The sequence below is a fragment of the Bos javanicus genome, chromosome 17 (assembly GCF_032452875.1).
Source record: "Bos javanicus breed banteng chromosome 17, ARS-OSU_banteng_1.0, whole genome shotgun sequence".
Lineage (NCBI taxonomy): Eukaryota > Metazoa > Chordata > Mammalia > Artiodactyla > Bovidae > Bos > Bos javanicus.
Window position 1 is genome coordinate 18,959,746 of NC_083884.1, and position 19,458 is coordinate 18,979,203.

Here is a 19,458-nt window from a genome sequence, read left to right on the forward strand (position 1 = left end):
TCTTTGGAAGTTACTTCCAAACATAAATTCACAGTTAAAGTATTTCAGAAAAAGTATTTAATCCAAGTTCAGGGAAAGACCAAATATAATAGTAACTATTTGTCAGTTCAGAGTTTTAGCTGGTAGCAGTGGAAAGGACCTTAGGGGTCATATAGACCAATTTCATAATTTTACATGTGCAAAAACCAGAGGCAAAAAGTCATTTGCCCAGCATTAATGAAAAGTAGAATAATGGATCCTTAAAGATGACCATGTACTATTCCCTGGAGTTTGTGAATATGTTAGGTTATATGGCAAAAGGGAATTAAAGTGGCATATGGAATTAAATTTGCTAATCAGACATACAGATAGATTATCCTGGATTATCTGGCTGGACCCGATGTAATCACAAGGGTCCTTATAAGTGGAAGAGGGAGGCACCAGAGTGTGTCAGAGTAATGTGATTGGAGAAGGATTCAGTCAGCTGTGGCTAGCTTTGAAAAGGGAAGAGAGCCAAGGAATGGAGAAGGCAAAGAACTCCCCTGGAGCCTCCAGAAAGGAACTCAGCCTTGCTAACACCTTGATTTTAGCCTAGTGAGACCCATGTTGGATTTCTCACCTACAGAAATAGAAGATGATACATTTTTGTTGTTTTAAACCACTAAGCTTGTTAACAGCAGCAGTAGGAAACTATTATTGTCACACAGTATTGGACCAAGAAGTCGGTACCAACTCCCAATTCAAAGAACTTTAAAAGAAACACTTAAAATTCATATCCCTAAAGGAAACAAAACTCTGACACTTTAAATTCTGGAAGCTGATGGCCTCAGTTGAAAATAAAATACAGCTGTAATAAGCAGAATCTACTATATGTCAGGCCTTGAAAATATTGCTACCCTGTGTGGGCTTTGATCTTGATTGTGCCAGTGTAACCACATGGAGAGTCATCATGGAGACTGCGGCTGTCCAAAAGAAGCTTCTGCAGCGATGGAAGTGTTCTGTCTGTGCTACCCAGTGCAGTAGCCCCTACTTCCATGTGATACTGAGTGTTTATTTCATTTTAATTCTTTTAAATAGCCACACGGGGCTGGTGGCTGGAGTATTGGACGGTAGAGGTGTGGATTCTGAGTAACGTGTCCTAGAGTTGTGCCACATAGTTAAGAGGCTACAGAATGACTCTAAGACCCCCTTAACAGGCATGCACCTGTGCCCAGGAATAATTGAGGCCTGGAACTCAAATGTCGTCCAGACTTTTGGTGTTGGCTCTGCTCTCTGTATATCTGCTTTATTGCCTTTGCACACAGACCGTCTCTTCCCCAATTCACATTCTAAAGAGAAGGCCACAGTCAGTAGCCCCTGGGTTTACACCTCAGTTTAAGAGAGAAGCTGAACTGAACAAGAATCGTTTTGATACTAAATACCTAAGAGAAACTTGGCCAAATGACAGTTCCTTTAGCAATAACATAAAAGAGCTTCCATAAAAAAGAAGATGCAGGCAAAATCATATGTCCAATGCTGTCAAGTTTTTAGGGTCAGAATCAGACCTTTTTTTTTTTTTTTCCAGATTTAGTATCTGTGAGATAGTCATTTAAATTATTTTCTTAAGTTGCAATAGAAAAAAAGCTTTATGAGCTTAGTTTTAAGACGTTGTGGGTTATGTTTTGGCCGCAAAAAGCTAAGTGAAGTCCTGACCCCCAGTATCTCAGAATGCTACCTTGTTTGGACATAGAGATGTGCAGATGAGTGTACTGGAGTAGCCTTTGTGCTTAGTTGTATCCACCAGGCTCCTCTGTCCATGGATTTTTCAGGCAAGAATACTGGAGTGGGTTGCCATTTCCTTCTCTGCAGGACTTTGCCTACCCAGGAATTGAACCTACGTTTCCTGTGTCTCCTGCGTTGCAGGAGGATCCTTTATCCACTGAGCCATCAGGGAAGCCCTTTGTAAAATGGATCCTTAATCCAATATGACTGATAATATTTCTAAGAAGAAAAGAGGCAGAGAAGATAACCTTAAATGAGGGAGGCAGAGATTGGAGTGATGCGTCTGCAAAGCAAGGATGACTGGTAAACATCAGGAGCTGGAAGAGGCAAGAGAGGATTCTTGCCTACAGGTTTCGTGCCTTGATTTCAGACTCCTAACCTCCAGAACAGTGAGAGAATAAATTTTGTTGTTTTAAACCATCCAACTTTGTAGCAGTTCGTTTTGGTAGCCTTAGGAAAATAATATGGAAATAGTAGGGAATGTCTTCTTTCTTTTACTACAGAAGAGAAAGTGAATAGATGAGAGGAATGCTGAGGAACCTCCAAGAAAAATTGCCATCTTGATTACCCTTTCTCCATTTTATTGAAATATTTTAGGCCATTAAAAGGGTGCTAATCAGCACCTTCTCAATTGCTTGCCAATTTGTCACCTTAGATACTTTTTTTTTAAGTATTTATTTGGCTGCACAGGAGTCTTAGCTGTGGCATGCAGCATCTTTAATTGCAGCAGGTGGGATCTAGTTCCCTGACCAGGGATTGAACCCACCCCCCACCCCCTGCTTTGGGAGCACGGAAGTCCACCACCAGGGAAGTCCCCCTATATTCTAAATTGTTTCACCTTATATCCATATTGATCTGTTGAAAGTACAAGTTATAGCCTAGGGATTTAATATTAAGAAAAACAAAGCTGTTTCTAGCTTTCTATGGAGTCTAGAAAGTCAGTCTTTGAAAATTGCCATTAATTATATGGAACTTAAGCCTTGAATAAGTATTAATATTGTCAGTAGATGATTTGTACAGTATGTTTTCAAAGTTAATATCATCTTTGTCAACAATCACAATTAGGCGGAAATCATTAGACAAACCAATTTAACTCCATCCCTAGATTCTTGTTTTCCCAACAAGACCAAGAAAAAATGTCAAGGATGTGCTCAAGGGCAGCATTATAAACAATGTGACTAACAGCTGGGAAACTTGTCTGAGCCTTACAGAGTCATCTGTGGCAAAGACTTACTGTTAAAATTCTCTTGGGGTTCTGGAGAAACAGCTTGCTATATAGAGTGAATTTGACAACCCACAGGCATGTCCTCTCTTGGGAAGTATTTCATCAAGATGTGGAAAGAGGCTGGCATCAAAATGGAAAGCCACATATCCTACAAGAGCAGTAGTTCAGTTGCTCAGTTGTGTCCAACTCTGCGACCCCATGAATCGCAGCACGCCAGGCCTCCCTGTCCATCACCAACTCCCAGAGTTTACCCGAACGTATGTCCGTTGAGTCGGTGACGCCGTCCAGCCATCTCATCTGTTGTCCCCTTCTCCTCCTGCCCCCAATCCCTCCCAGCATCAAGAGCAGTAGAGTAGATAGCAAATTCCCTTTGATCCAAGAGGCACAAGCTTAAAGCTAAGATGAAAAGGGATCTGGAGAAGTGGCACTGTTTATCACAGTTCTTGCCTCTCAGCTAGAATGGCCACATCCAACATAGAGGACACAATAAACTCCCCACTGGACTTTACCATATGATGAGATGGTGGAATATAATGGATCCTGTCATATGCACACTGAGCGGCTTCAGAACATTGTAAGGGAAACTTGAGCTTCAGTTTAGGCTGGAAGTCAGAAGCTAGCACTGCCTCCCCCAACTGGCTGAGCACGTTTTATACCTAATATGCTTTTGTGCTTCCCAAAACCCTATGAGTAAAGGAATTACCCACATTTTACTCAGACCAGTAAATTAGAACAGGTATGTGACTCCCAAACTCAGACTATTAATGACAGTGTTATACTACCTTGATTTTTTTCATGTGTAATACAAGGATAATCAACATTCCTCCACCTACTCCTTAGGCTTGTGTAGAGGACAAAGTACAGATGTGACAACATGTTGGGAAAAATTTTAAAGCCCGATATACATGTGAGTTGGGCTTCCCTAGTAGCTCAGCTGGTAAAGAATCCGCCTGCAATGCAGGAGACCCTGGTTTGATTCCTAGGTGGGGAAGTTCCCCTGAAGACAGGATAGATGACTCACTCCAGTATTCTTGGGCTTCCCTGGTGGCTCAGAGGTTAAAAGAATCTGCCTGCAATGTAGGACACCTGGTTTCATCCCTGGGTTGGGAAGATACACTGGAGGAGAGCATAGCAATCCACTCCAGTATTCTTGCCTGGAGAATTCCCATGGACAGTGGAGCCTGGCAAGCTACAGTCCATTGGGTTGCAAAGAGACACGACTGAGCGACTGAGCAAAACACAGCACATACATGTGAGTTATTTTTGTATTGTTCGAATTAGTTGGTTTGCATTGTTTAAACAAGTTTGGCTCTAACCAGCGCTCTTCTTTTACATTTATTATTGATATCTGGGCAGAGAGATCTTTGTGATCATTGACCCCCATTAATGGGAGGCTTGGCAGCCACTGCTGAGAAAAAATGTTGCTTCCATGTCTCTGTAACCTGAAACTGTGAGCGGTACCAGAAATCATATCTTGTTCGTTGAAGAACGCCCCGGAACACCAGTGATAAGATACTTGGTAAATATTTGTTAAATAGATTATAAGCAGTCCTCAGCATCTAGAACACGTATGTTGTAGGCATTCTGATAGATCCTGATAGACAGTGTGAGTGACTGATAGCAGGTGGCTGCTGTGGAACCTGGGGATGATCCAGAGAAGCTCAGCCTATACTGAGACCCTGAGTCTACATTGGAATTCCGAAGGGAGAGGTCTAGAACAGCGTTCTGGGAGCCATTACCATTTACAGGTGTTTACTCAGAGAGAATCCTGTTTTAGGGGAGCTGCCAGTACACTAAATACCAGTATAATGTATACACTAGTTCTTTTTCTTTTTTTGACTGTGTCACCCCTCTTGAAATATCTTAGTTCCCTGACCCTGGATTGAACCCAGGCCCCCAGACAGTGAAAGAGCCTAGTCCTAACCACTGGACTGCCAGGGAATTGCCTGGTATTCTCCCCCCCACCCCCACATTAATTTATTTAAATGCATTTACTGCCTTTGACTATTTCCTCTCCCTGGAAACTTTGAAAATTCAGACCTACGTAGGCCAAAGAAAGAATGAGACAGATTTTTTTTTTTTTTTTAATCCAGAAGCACCAAATTGGAAATGGTCAGGAACTCTCCCCACTGATTTGATTCTATTTGTCAGTCTGTTCTCTCTGCTGGCGGTTCATTCCAGGATGTGTGCTTGATGCTGGCCAAAGGTAGCAAGTGTACTAATCTGCATTTTGTTATAGTTCAGGACTACCTAACTTCTTGGTGGATGGTCTGGGTCTAGCCCCATCTTCCAGGCTTGGAAGTCTAAATTAGACCTTTCATTAACAGCTTGCCTAATTGCTCTTAAGATTTAGTCGTGGAGAAGGAAATGGCTATCCACTCCAGTACTATTGCCTGGAAAATCCCATGGATTTAAAAAAAAAAAAAATTTAGTCGCTAGGAATAGCTCATTATTCTGAGCATCAAAAATAAAAAAACCAGTTCTGATCATTGGCTTGTACTCGTTAAATGAGAGTATATTAAATATTATTACAATTGGGTTAAAACTAGAACCTCTGAGGAATGTTTAGTTATTTGCATAGCAAATGAGCAAATATTTTGCCTGTAATACGCCCAGAGAACTTGAAACTAGAAGGACCATGTTCATGTCCTTAAAAAGTCACCACCGGGTTGTTTGCTAAATGGAATAATTGCCACCTTCCTCAGAGGGGCGAAATGAAAATTAAAGGAGAAAATTATGTGAAAGTGCTTTGTAAACTGTCAAATGCCAAACATACATAAGGGGTTATTACAGTAGGAAATGGTCCCTTTCAAAGGTTGATCATTTCAGGGAAGTCCCAGAGATTAATCATTTAAGAAACGTTACAAGCATAAATTACTAGTTTCAGTATTCATGTTATGACAGATGCTTGCAGACACAATGAGGGAAGTAATTGAAATTTGGAGGAAAAGTCTAATTAGTGTTTTTAATTGATTTGGAAATACTAGTTTGACATCCCGGAGAAGGAAATGGCAACCACTCCAGAATTCTTGCCTGGAGAATCCCGTGGACAGAGGAGCCTGGCGGGCTGCTTGCTGTCCATGGGGTCGCACAGAGTCGGACACGACTGAAGCGACTTAGCAGCAGCAGCAGCAGTTTCACATCCCATAGAGGAATATGCAGCACTTTTGGAGATTATATTTAAAAGTCATTGTAATAATGAATTGCCTAGAGATTCAGCCATTACTCGAGAATTTTCTTAGGATTCTGAACATCACCCAGAGCACCAGTGGAATGCTGAGGCTATCTCTTTGATTCGTCTCCTGGGAGCTTGCAGCTACCCTTTCCACTCCTAGGAAAGCTAGTGGAGTACATGAGATAAAGTGGGTTCCGATTTCATGGGGCATGATCAGTCATGTCTGTCTTATTCCAGATGCGAGGTCCGAAACATTTCCAGTCCACTCCGAGTGGAAGATAAAGCAGTGGGCAGGCAGATGACAGCGACTTCACGTTTCCCTATCCCGATTCTGAGGTGCCGCCGTCAGCTGAGTTCTCAGGCCCAGGAAAAAGCAACAGAGTCTGGAGATTGGGTTGAGGGAGGAAGGTGCAGAAGACCAACCCCTATGCCCATCCCCAGAGACCGCCCGGGCGGGGCGGGCAGGGGTCGGCGCCCCTCCCCGGGGCGGGGCTCGCAGCCCCGCAGCCGGCTTAGGGCTAGAGAGGCTGCTTCGCTGCTAGCAGCTGGCGCGATGTACCTCCGCCGGGCGGTCTCCAAGACCCTGGCGCTCCCACTGAGGGCGCCCCCAGGCCCCGCGCCGCTCCGGAAAGACGGTGAGTCCCAGGTGACGACCGGGGATCCTCTCCCGGCGTCCAAGCCTGAGGACAGGTGCCTCGCGCACAGATTGCGCGGGCGCCCCCAGTACCCGTCTGCCCTTGATGGGTCAAATCCATCCCCGGGCAGCAGAAGCCTGAGGTTGATGCGGGAGAGAGAGGGGAGAATGGCCGGGAAATTATTGGAGATCTTGGAAGTAGGGAACCTTTCCAGCGCGGGCTTCTGAATCCGGACTAGATTTCCTGAGTTCGAATCTTGATCTTGGGCAAGTGATTTAACTTCAGTTTTCTCAACTGGTAAATGGACAACAATTGTTGTGAGTTTTAATGGATTATTATGTAGTTAGAAGCGCTTAGAAAACTGCCTGGCTAACGTAGGCATAGCTTCCCACTGGTATCGATATAGGGACCAAGGCGTTCTCCATCTATACGAGGAAGCAGAGGTATGGTGGGCAGATGGTCACAAATCTGCGGGCCAGGCGGGTTGCGGGAGGCAGTGTCGGTCCAGTAGAAATTGGGTAAGTGCTCTTGAGAAATAAACTCCAGATTTGGCCAGGATTCGGCCCGCGCGGGCCGCGGCATCCCCGCTGAGGAAGCGGCTTCGTCGCACCTTCTGGCTGTTCGACTGCGGCGCCCCTGGACCTGTCACCAGTAGATTTTCTAAAACATGGGGAAAGGGACATATTTCCTAGAAGTGAAGTGGCAGTGAGAGTTGGAAGCTTATTAAAGAAAAATTGACACGTACGAAAGCGCCTAGCATAGGGCCTGGGACATCGCAGATGCTTAAGTGTGAGCACTGAAAGCATCTTTCCCGGGCAGCCGGCGACCCTGGGCCCAGGTCCTCGCTGCCGGAGAACTTCTGCCCCGGCCGGCTCATTCCTAGTCCCCATCCGTCTCCCCTGTCGTTTCTGTCCCTGATTGGGGCTCCGGCTCTTAGACAACCTCATGGAAAATTCTTAGTTCTCCCTTCACTTTGCCCCTCTCCTAAGGCTTTAGCATTATTCGTGCGTTGGAGTCGGGGAGAGGGGAAAGAGAAAGACTCCGGCGGAAAATTCCGTGGCCCATTTCCACACACCCTCCCCTCACTTTGATTAAGCCTGTGGTGGTGGTTAGTGATAGTGGGAGGGAAGCAAGGTCTGCCTAACTAGCATTATTTTTCCTCTTAAAATGCTCCTGGGAAGAAATTGCCTCCATTAACAGAAATAAGGAGACTTCGTTTTCCTTGATCTTTATGCCGAGTAATATAGAGCAGGTTTTTCGCTGGTGAAATAAGAGGAAACCATTCATTTGAAATTTCTGAAGATAACGGGGGAGACACATGAGCCCCCTGACCGTGGCCTTTCGCGTTATCTCACACGGACAAGCATATATATCTTTTGAGCCCCCTGACCGTGGCCTTTCGCGTTATCTCACACGGACAAGCATATATATCTTTTTTTTTTTTTTTTGGTAGCTACACATATTTCAGATAATTACTTGGGGCAAAAGAAAAGCAATTTAAAAATTCTAAATAGGTTAGCAATACTGGTTGTAGCAGTACTACAAAAAAAGACCAGTACTTTATCTCATTTTCACCTAATTACTTTTTTTATTTATTTCAGTATTTTCAGAACTGTTATTGACTGAAAATTTGGCTTTGGTCGTGAGCATTAACCTTTTATTGGTTCTTTCAACTTTGATGAAAAATGTAGTTGATTCAGTTTATTGAAGGATAAAATTTTTACTGTGCCTCATCAAATTTTGTTCTCTGGTTTTTGCTTTAAAAAATGTAAAATTTTAATGAGTAAATAAATTAGGTTTATAGTAAATCACTGGAAAAACTCAGAAAGGCAAAATAGAAGTCGCTGATAAATCCTATCACTAAGTGAATACCACTGTTAATTTGTATTTTAGTATACACAGTGTTCCACACCTTTTTTTCTCCCTGCATTTTTTTCTTTTGTACATTGCTTCCACAAATCTGGAATAGTCCTATAAAGATTACTTTGCTGTAACTTTTCACTTAATATATTGTAAATATTTTCTCATATCATCTTCTGCAAAAAATAAAATATTTATGTTTCACATTATGAATATGCTAAAATTTATCTAATCCTTGCTGAATATTTATTTCCAATTTTACTGCTCACTTGAATATCTTTGTCATAATTGTATTTGTATTTGTCTTTACTTAAACGTTTGTAATTTTCTCTATTTCTCCCTATTAAAAAAACCTTTATGATATTTATGCCTGGTTGCTGACTATGAAAGCTACATATTCCCTATTTAATAAAAGATGTATTTTTAAACTAACAAAAGCTCCACTATATGTCAAAGACATAACTTCTTACCATAGCCTCTCTGGGCACATTTGTGGAAAAAAATGGTTTTTTCTAAGCAATGATCATTTATATCCAAACTAAGAACATATATACAAAATCTTTCCAGTTCTGCTACTACAGAGATTTGTAGTTTGTGAAGATGTCTTAAGATTTGCTTTCTGCAAATCAGAGCTTCTTCCTGGTCCCCACACCCTTATTCTCTGTGTCAGGTCACATCAAAATACTTTGCATTTTCCTCATCACTCAGGTCTCATGCTTTGGCACACGCTCTGCCTTCTGCCTCCAGCGCCATTTTCCCTCCCCTTATTTATCTGACAAACTCCTCCTTTCCCTCAAAGCTAGGTCATGTCTCTTCAACTGTGACAGTTACATTGAGCCGGCTAGCTGAGTTCTTTCACTGCATTTTTCACTGCATTTTCATGCTGTTGTTGCTTCGGCTTTCATATTTCATCTATTACATCACTTGTCATACTGCATTGCAGTTATTTGCCTACAATTTCTTGTCTCTACATCTTTTCCTTCTCCTTTGAGGCTAGGGACCTCGTGTGTTGTGCTTACAGTCATATGTTTGTGAAGATTATTTAATTAATTTATTTATTTTTGGTTGTGCCTCAAGGCATGTGGGATCCTAGTTCCCCAACCAGGGACTGAACCCACACTTTATGCGTTGCAAGTGCAGAGTCTTAACCACTGGACTGCCAGAGAGGTCCCTTCAGTTACACTCTTAATGCTTCTAACAAACACATAATAACTGTCCAACTGTGTTTGTCAAATAAGTAATAAATGTCTCTACTTTTTTATCTCTAAAATAGAGAATTTGGGCTTTCAGCTTCTTCTAGCTTTGAGTTTATTATAAAAAATTTCAATTCCACAGCATATGGTATATACAAATTCTAGCACTACACAGTTAATATGTTTAAGTAGAGTAATATAGTACCTTATCTATTTCTATTAGTTTGTACAAAATTGCCCTTCTATTTTAGATATGAACTTATTGGCAACATTTGTCTTTAAAAAGTTTATATCTGCCCACCTTTAAAGCTTTTATATTAGAAGAATTAAAAGTTTCTTTCTATGTCTACATTTGTGTTATAAATTTATAGAAACATGTTGTATTTCAACATAAATTTTTATTTAACACAAAAATTTTAAGCACAAATTATTTAATTCATTTAAAAAAATAACCTTTTCCATTGAATGCTGTGGTATAGTATATATAATAAATGGATTTCTTTTGCTAACCTGTATTTCATTTGACTGTTAAAATTGTTTAGTGCTTTTGTCATTTCTCCTTACTCACGCCTGCATTCCTCCTAAGAAAAGCATGATGCTGAGCATCAAGACGACAGGTTTCATAAGTAATTATCAAATCAGATTGAGAAAAATGTCAAGTGGAATTATTGCCCTGCCTTGTAATACTGTATTCCTTTAAGCTAAAATCAGTTGATGTTAATATAGTCTATGCTCACTGAGGGAAAAAAAATTTTTTATGTAATCATTTAAAATAGTTTTGCCCATGGTGGAGCTAACTGTGTTTAAACTTGTTTTCTTAGCATCTCTTCGCTGGATATCATCTAACAAATTCCCTGGATCATCTGGATCAAATATGATCTATTATCTGGTTGTAGGTGTCACAGTCAGTGCTGGTGGATATTATGTAAGTGATTAAATAACCTTGGTGTTCAAGAATTCATATATTTTACAACCTGTGGTAAAACTCAAAACAATGTCAACATCAGGACCTAGGAGTGATTGAATATACAAGATTATGAAAAAGGAATTTGAGTATAAAATGTTTAATACCACAAAGTATGGATGACTTCCAGTAAAAAACAATGTTATTATAAATACTAGTAGTACTAATGGCTGACATTTGAGACCATATTTCAGACTCATGACTCATTTAATAATTACAACAATTCTTTAAGGTAAGTACTATTAATAACATTCACCAAGAACTGTTTTGAGAGAGAAACTTTTAAAAAAATTAATAGACTTTACTTTAAAGACGAATTTAAGGTTTACAGAAAAATAAGCAGGAAGTGCAGAGAATTCCCGTATTCCCCCCTTAACGGTCTGACCCTCTTTTCCTTATCAACAACCTCCCGTTAGTGAGCTACTGTTTCTTACAACTGATGAGTCAATACTGATACATTGTTATTAACTAAAGTCTGCAATTTATATTGGAGAAGGAAATGGCAACCCACTCCAGTGTTCTTGCCTGGAGAATCCCAGGGACAGGGGAGCCCTGGTGGGCTGCCACCTATGGGGTCGCACAGAGTCGGACACGACTGAAGTGACTTAGCAGCAATTTATGTGAGAGTGCACTCTTAGTGTTGCACATTATATGGATTTTGACAAAGATGTAATGACATGTATTCACCATAACGCCTTCCCTGGTGGCTCAGCAGTAAAGAATCTGCTTGCAATGCAGAAGTCTCAGGAGAGGCAGACTCGATCCCTGGGTCGGGAAGATGCCCTGGAGCAGAGCATGGCAACCCACCCCAGTATTCTTGCCTGGAGAATCCCCATGGACAGAGGAGCCTGGTGGGCTACAGTCCATGGGGTCACAAAGAGTCGGACACGACTGAAGCGACTTAGCATGCACACATGCACATTCACCATTTCAGTAGCATACAGTCACCCTGCCCTAAAAAATCCTCTGTGCTCCCAGTAGTCATTCTTCCTTCTTTCCCCACAATCTTTTTATTGTCTCCATAGTTTTTATTAGCTTTATATTTTTTTGTTAAAAATAATATTTATCCATATTTTAAAAAAAATTCAAAATACCCACATATATAACATCAAAAGAATGTTTTCCTGCCTGGTTTCCCTTATTCATTCCCTGCCCATAATCACTATAAAACAGTGCTTTTAATAGTATGATTTTGAAGCTAAAAAAAAGAAACTGAAACAGGGAATTTCCTAGCAGTCCAGTGGTTAGGACTCAGCACTTTCAGAGTTGTGGGCACAGTTCAATCCTTGGTCAGGGAACTAAGATCCCGAAAACTGTGCAGTATGGCCAAAATAATAATAATAATTCTATTAAATTGAATCATTCCTCATTTTGTCATAAACTTTCTAAATTGAAATCAAATCTTTATTATGAATAAAAGTAGAATAAGTATTATTCTTCAGAAACCATAAGACTACACAAATCACATTTTGGTTTGACACTACAGAAATATACATAAAGGGATTTTTAGTCTTAATTACAAGCAGTTTGTAGGACTATGAAGACAATGAATCCAAAACGCATATTCTAATCTTCAGGAATTTGAAAGCCTCAAGAATCTAGTAAAGTTCAAAGATGTCATTTTTATTATTGTCGTCCTCTAATCGGCTTTCACTCTTACGTAGATTCCTTTGCTTTTACCATCTTTCCACTGCTTAATATTGAATTCACTGCCCACGGCTACTCTAGTCAGATATATCTAGGCCACTGGATAAAACAGATTAAACTAGGTCATGTGATTATGTGGGAAGCTGGAAGACTGAATTTCATCTGGACATCGCCACATCCCTAATTATGCGTACTAGTGCCAGACATAAACCTCTCCAGTCCGCTAAATCTTTCTTCACAAAAGCAGGAGTAAACTGGACGGTTAGAAACTGGCTACTCGTGAGAACTCTTTCTGAGCTTGTTTTCTGACCGTGGGAGTGGAAATTGGACAAGGCGATGACCTCTAAGTCCCTTTCCACCTCTAAGATTATATAGTTTTAATTTTGAATGATGGAAGCCTTAATTCCCAAGAATCTTAGGCTACTTTCAGGAGGAAATACAGAATGTGAGGCACTCCAAGAACATGTATTCTTATAATATTATTCTATTATACTAGAATAATATTATTCTAATATAGAATAATAAATTCTGTATTAGATTTAATCTAAATTGAATCTACAGATGTTCTGTAGCCAAGAACACTTTTTCATTTCCAAGTAAAATCTTCTACTATGAGAGCCTCTTAAAATCTGAGAAAGGCCCAGGTCACTTCAATTTTTTGAGAGTCTAGCTATGTTTTTAAAAAATTATTTATTTACTTCTGGCCACCCAAGTGGCATACGGAATCTTAGTTCCTCAACCAAAGATGGAATCTGCACTCCCTGCATTGGAAGTCAGCATCTTAGCTACTGGGCCACCAGGGAAGTCCAAGGTCTGGGTATCTTGAAAAACGAAATGCCAGACTGAGTTTTAAAAGCTGTGGTAGATTTTAAATGCTCACATTTAATAAATGTATAATGTCATTTGGAAATTATTTCCAAAGTCTAACTCTGAGACCCTCTCTTTTAATCGATCTTTCTTCTGCTCTGCTTGATTATGTTAGATTTTTAAAAGCTAGATGAAAAAATAAATAAATAAAAAGCTAGATGCTCTCGGTTACACATGAGTGTGAGCTATTCTTACATCTCTTTGATTCTACTTTGACAACTCAATTGTGTTTCAGCCCCTTGAACAATAAGACTAACGTCCTTGGGATGTTGCTGCTGGGATGGCCATTTCAGGCCATGAACTTGGACACGGGTTCAGCTTTACAATACTGAGAACTGACTCAGCAGACTAGTCCTGTAAGCCGTCAGGATCTCCCACCCCACTGGGAAAATACTCCTTGCTTTTATACAAAAATGTTGACTCTCTTTCTGGCTGATCATGTTTGCTCTGTGTATTTCAAAGCCAGATGGTTCACATCAGAATTCACCAAACCCTAAGGGTTGCTTAAGGGCCACTTTTGCATCATTTTCACCATGAGCTTATACATTTTCCATTTTCATAGTCTAATTTTAACATGCCAAGAATGGTTTGTAACTTGCATAGGAAAACTTCTAATGAGATTAATGATTATGATTATTAGAAATTTAGAAAATGCTACATATAAATTTGTTTTTTTTTGTTTAGTTGCTCAGACTCTTTTCCAACCCTCCAGGCTCCCCCCGTTCATGGGATTTTCCAGGGAAGAATACTGAAGTGGCTTGCCATTTCCTTTTCCAGACAATCTTCCCAATCCAGGAATCAAACCCATGTCTCCTGCACTGCAGGCAGATTCTTTACCACTGAGCCACCTGGGAAGCCCCACATATAAATATACAATTTTTAAAATTTATCATCCTACCACTAAAAGAGAAATCTCTACTAACATTTTTTAAGCTGAGATAATACAAACAATATTATCTAACTAGTGAGAGTTTCATTTTTAAAATATCATTGTCTAATATGAATACAGGCCAGAGATTACTGCTTGAATTGGAAATGAAAAGATGCCTGTACAGTGTATCTAAGGTTAAGATAGCTTTATTCCCAATTCTGTTTTGCAAGTAACCTATGGCAGGTCATAGTTCTGCTTTTAATGACTAACCCTAGAAATCTTCACTGGGGTCTACAAGTCTGTCATTTTAGAAGGTTTTTTGAAAACTCCTTATTGTGAGAGAATTGAGTTTCATATGCAGTTATAATAACTAATACCAAGACAGCTTATATACCTTTCACCTCATTTCCCCTGTGCCAACATCTCTCCTAACTATAATACAATATCACAGTCAGGAGACTGACACTGGTACGATCTGCAGACCTTATTCAGATTCCACCAGCTTTACATGCACTTGTGCATGTGTTTGCATATGTGTGTGTGTGAACACTTAACTGCATGTATTTAGTGCTAAGCAATTTTATCACGTGTGTAGATTCATGTGTTTACCACCACAGTCAAGAGACAAAACTATTCTTTCATCACAAGGATCTCCAGTGTTGTCTTTTGTAATTGTGCTTCCTTCCCTTCTGCTCTCTTCTCCCTTCCTCCTACTTCCTGGCAACCACTAATCTAGCCTCTATTTCTATGTTTCTTATTGTTTCAAAAATGTTACCCACCCCTCAAATAACATTAAGTAGATGGAGTCTGAAGGTATGTAACCTTTTGAGACCGGCTTTTTTCACTCAGCATGATTTACCTGGAGATTCATCCGAATGGTTTCCTGTACCTATAGTTCACTCCTTTTATCTATAGTTCATCCCTTTTATGGCAAAGCAGTATCCCATGTCATGGGCACACCACAGCCTCTGTAACCAACCAGCCTGTGTAGGACTTCTGGACTGCTTCCAATTTTTTGGCTATTACAATTAAAGCTACCATGAATGTGTGTGTTCCGGTTTTTGTGTGCACATAAATTTCTGCTTCTCTGAGATGAATGCCAGGGGATATTTTTAAATGCCTATCAGAATATTTTTACTCTAGCATAATTTATTATTTTCTTCTTTGTCTTTATCTACTTTGTGTGTTTACAGTTACCTTTGACCTCTCTCAGAGCATTTCTTTCTTTTCTTTTTTAATTTTAATTTGGCTGTGAGGCACATGGATTGTTTGCTCCCCCAGCAGGGATAGAATGTACAGCCCCTGCATTGGAAGGGTGGAGCCTTAACCCACTGGACAACCTGGGAAATCCCTCTTTATTTTTAGAAAGCATTCTACTTAATGAAAAAGATTTCCAAAGGGGAAATAGAAGAATAGATAGTGTGTATTGGTTTTTCCTATTTGAACTGTAAATACCTTTAAACTTGGCATGGTGAACCTTCTTGCTCAAGAAATAAATTTAAGCACACATTCACTTTCAGACTTACAAGAGAGTCACATCAGGGAAGGCCAAACGCAGCGATCATGTAACAGATTTGAAAGAAAAAACCAAAGTGGAGTTACAACCACCTCAAGGTAAAGTGAATTCACTATTTTCCTTTTCCTTGAGGCACTGATTTTCATCATCATAGTCTAGTGATGAACACTATTTGATTTTGGCTTCTTTACTTAGTCCAGAATGGCTGTGGGTAGGAGTTCATTCAAAAAGGAAAAGTTCAACCAAAGCCTAAAGACATTTTGGATGAGTGCGCTTGGTAAATGAAAACACTGTACATTTAAACTGCTGACCAGCATCTTTGACTTCTTTGTGTGATGACATTACTTTTCCCCTACTCAGGCTTCCATTCATGCCTCTGAGCTTGACCTTTCATTTCTCTCATTTTTTTAAGTTATGAAACTCATTTTGTTTCAATTTTGGCTAAGACCATCTGTGTGCAGTGACATTAGTAGAGTCAGTCATCTCTACTGAGTCCCTCAGTTCAGATGATTGATAAAATGGCAATTAGTAAGAAGAGAAACTTCATATTTTCACCCTAATGTATACTTTTTGCCTTAAAGTGCTTGCATTATATCATAGTTTCTTCCATTTCAGCTATCACGTCATTATTATCAAATACTATGATCACTGTTAAGGGAAAAGGAAAATACCTTCTTTGCACCAGTTTTAACCTTTTTGTCATGAGAACAAAAAGAGAATATCATTAATAAACATATTGAATATAATCATGAGATGGTTGACTATAATAATACTAAAATACAGCATTTCCATAGCATTTCCGTTTTCATATATATTATTTTAGTCAATCCTCCCAATAACTTTGTTAGGTAGATATTATTAATATACCCATTTTACAGGAGACAAAACTGAGGTTGAGGGAAGATTAATGACTCTTCAAAGTCATCAGTAAGTTGGTTATTTTCCCATGCTACCGCACATGACACATGGCCTGTTTATTTTCATGACCTGTATTTGAATAAATAATACATGTAAATTATTATTTTTTAAAGTTCAAGAGTTCCAAAGGGTTTGCAAAATAGCAGATCCCCCATTTTTCCTCTCCAGAGGCAACCAGTAACACCAGTTTCTTTGTGTCCTCCTGGAGAGTCTTTACAAATATAACTGTTTAGGTTTATTTAATCTTACCCTTCTTTCGTCCTATCACAAATAGTACCATACGTGTACACTGCTCTTATCCACTTAACAGACTGCCTTGAAGACCATTTCGTATCAGTACTTATTGATTTGTCTCAGTTTTTAATTTTTATATATTTATTAAAAAATTTTGTTTTTTGGTGGCAAGGGCATAACACGCGGTACCTTACTTCCCTGACCAGGGATGGAACCCTCACCCTTGGTAGTAGGAAATACAGAGCCCTAACCTTTGGGGTGCCAGGGAATTCCCTGACTCAGCTTTTAAGATGACTGTAGAGTGTCCACTGTATTCCTGTGCTCTTTTAACACTTTTTTTAATGGACTAAATTTTAAAGGTGAAAAAGAGAACCTTGTGGGTGCTGAGGAAGCCAGTTTAGAAGCCCCTGAAGTATCTTCAACGGAAGCCTCTCCGGTGGTTACTGAAGATATTCCCGATGCTCCAGCTGTGGTCGTTAAAGAGGCTCCCCCCTGTCCAGATGACGCCGAGGCTGCTCCTGCGGAGACCGTGGTGGTCGGTGCAGAACCTAAGCCAGAGATGACAGACGCGGCGACAGTGGAGACAACAGAGGTCAGCACTGAGACGACCTCAGAGGTCACGAGCGCAGGTCCGGAGGAAGCTGCTGCCGTGGATAGTGCTGAAGGTACAACGGAGAACGAAAGCCCTGGTGAATGTGCTGAACTGGAAGAAAATTCTCCAGTTGAGTCAGAATCCTCTGCCGGGGAGGATTTACAGGAAGAAGCCTGTGCAGGTTCTGAAGCCGCCTCAGCCCAAGGCTAATCTCATGCTGATTGACACCTCAGCAAAAAAATGCCGTAGAGGGGCTGATAGGTGTTTTTGTAGTTTTAGTAACCTTAGATTGAAAAAAAAAAAAAAAGCTTCTTTTCTGGAAAATGGTATTGTGCCTTGAGGATTTTTGTTTTTGTTATCTTCTGATCGATTTCAGAATGGAGAGATTTGAGATTTTACATGTCTGAATAGTTTTCTGCTCTCTGGGATCAGAGTATGACATAGCAGAAAAGAGCTTAAAGAATTTCATCTGTGAATTTAAATTTTATGTGACAGAGATTGAGCTATCTTTACAACCTGCATTCACATTAATTTTGTTATAATTCTACCTTTCTTTAATGTATGTAAATCTAGGTTCTTGAGTTTTAATTTGAACTCTAAATAAATTTGGAAAATCTTTAGTGCTTCTATTATTATTCACTCACATCTATATGTATGAATAGTATATATTAACATGCACACATATAACATCACATGAACATTGCAGTGTTATCAAAGAAAACATAATCTATGGAAAACTCTGTGTACGGCAATACGTCTATCCTTTCTCCCATCTATGTTACATGGGGACTGTTCCGATATTTTCCATATCAGCTTAGTTCTCTTTGAGCAATGTTTATTGAGGACTTACACTTCGTGCTAGGGATCATTCATTCATTCCTATATTCAGCAAGTATTAACTGAGCACGTATAATTTACCAGGCACTGTTTAAGTGCTGAGATTAAAAAAAAAAAAAAAAGCAAAAATTCCTGCCCTTCCCAGCTCATGTTCTAGGGTATATATATTAATAAATACTCTGTGCTGTGCTTAGTCACTCAGTCATGCTCCTCTCTTTGTGACATCATGGATTGTAGCCCACCAGGCTCCTCTGTCCGTGGGGATTCTCTAGGGAAAAATACTGAAGTGGGTTTGCCATGCCCTCCTCCAGGGGATCTTCCCAGCCCAGGGATCAAGCCCAGGTCAACAGATAATAAATAGTAAGCAAGATAAATAAGAAAGCTCTAAACAGATATAAATAATAAATAAAATAAATATAGTCTGTTAGATACTGATAAGTATTTGGAAAAAAGTAATGAAAGTAAAGGAATCGTATGTGTTGGTTTAGGCAGGGGGGTTGTAGGTTTAGGAAGTGCAGCCAGAGAAGACCTTATTGAGAAGCTGTCTTGTGAGTAAAAACCTGAAGGATGTAGAAGGGACCTTGTCATGAGAACATGGGAGGGTAGAGAGCAGCAGAAAAATATTCCAGATAAGAAGACTGAAAGGATCTGAAGCATGAATGTGTTAAAGAATTTGAGGAATTGCACGGTGGCCAATGTGTGGCTGCTGCTGCTGCTAAGTCGCTTCAGTCGTGTCTGACTCTGTACGACCCCAGAGACAGCAGCCCACCAGGCTTGCCCGTCCCTGGGGTTCTCCAGGCAAGAACACTGGAGTGGGTTGCCATGTCCTTCTCCAACGCATAAAAGTGAAAAGTGAAAGTGAAAGTGAAGTCGCTCAGTCGTGTCCGACTCGTAGCGACCCCATGGACTGCAGCCTACCAGGCTCCTCCGTCCATGGGATTTTCCAGGCAAGAATACTGGAGTGGGGTGCCACTGCCTTCTCCGAATGTGTGGCTAAGGTGGAATAAAAAAGAGAGAGTAGTGAAGATGATTTCAGAGAGAAAGAATGATTATGCAGGGGTGGGCTAGATAACTCAGAATCTAGTACAGTTTTAGTACAGCTGCCCAAGTAAGGGGAAGTTGCAGTGGCTGCTGTTGACGCTCTGACTAGATCCCCTTAACTGGGCCAGTACATTCACTCCCTG

At 40.3% G+C, this 19,458-nt stretch overlaps 1 protein-coding gene across 1 annotated transcript; it reads left to right on the top strand.

The window, feature by feature from the left end:
• Positions 1-2,370: 2,370 nt before the first annotated feature.
• MGARP (mitochondria localized glutamic acid rich protein) lies at positions 2,371-18,057 on the top strand. The gene is made up of 4 exons (XM_061384175.1): positions 2,371-6,775; positions 10,650-10,753; positions 15,698-15,791; positions 17,205-18,057. The coding sequence occupies exons 1-4, from the start codon at positions 6,343-6,345 to the stop codon at positions 17,645-17,647; spliced, it is 1,074 nt and encodes a 357-aa protein (XP_061240159.1). The 5' UTR covers positions 2,371-6,342; the 3' UTR covers positions 17,648-18,057.
• Positions 18,058-19,458: the final 1,401 nt, after the last annotated feature.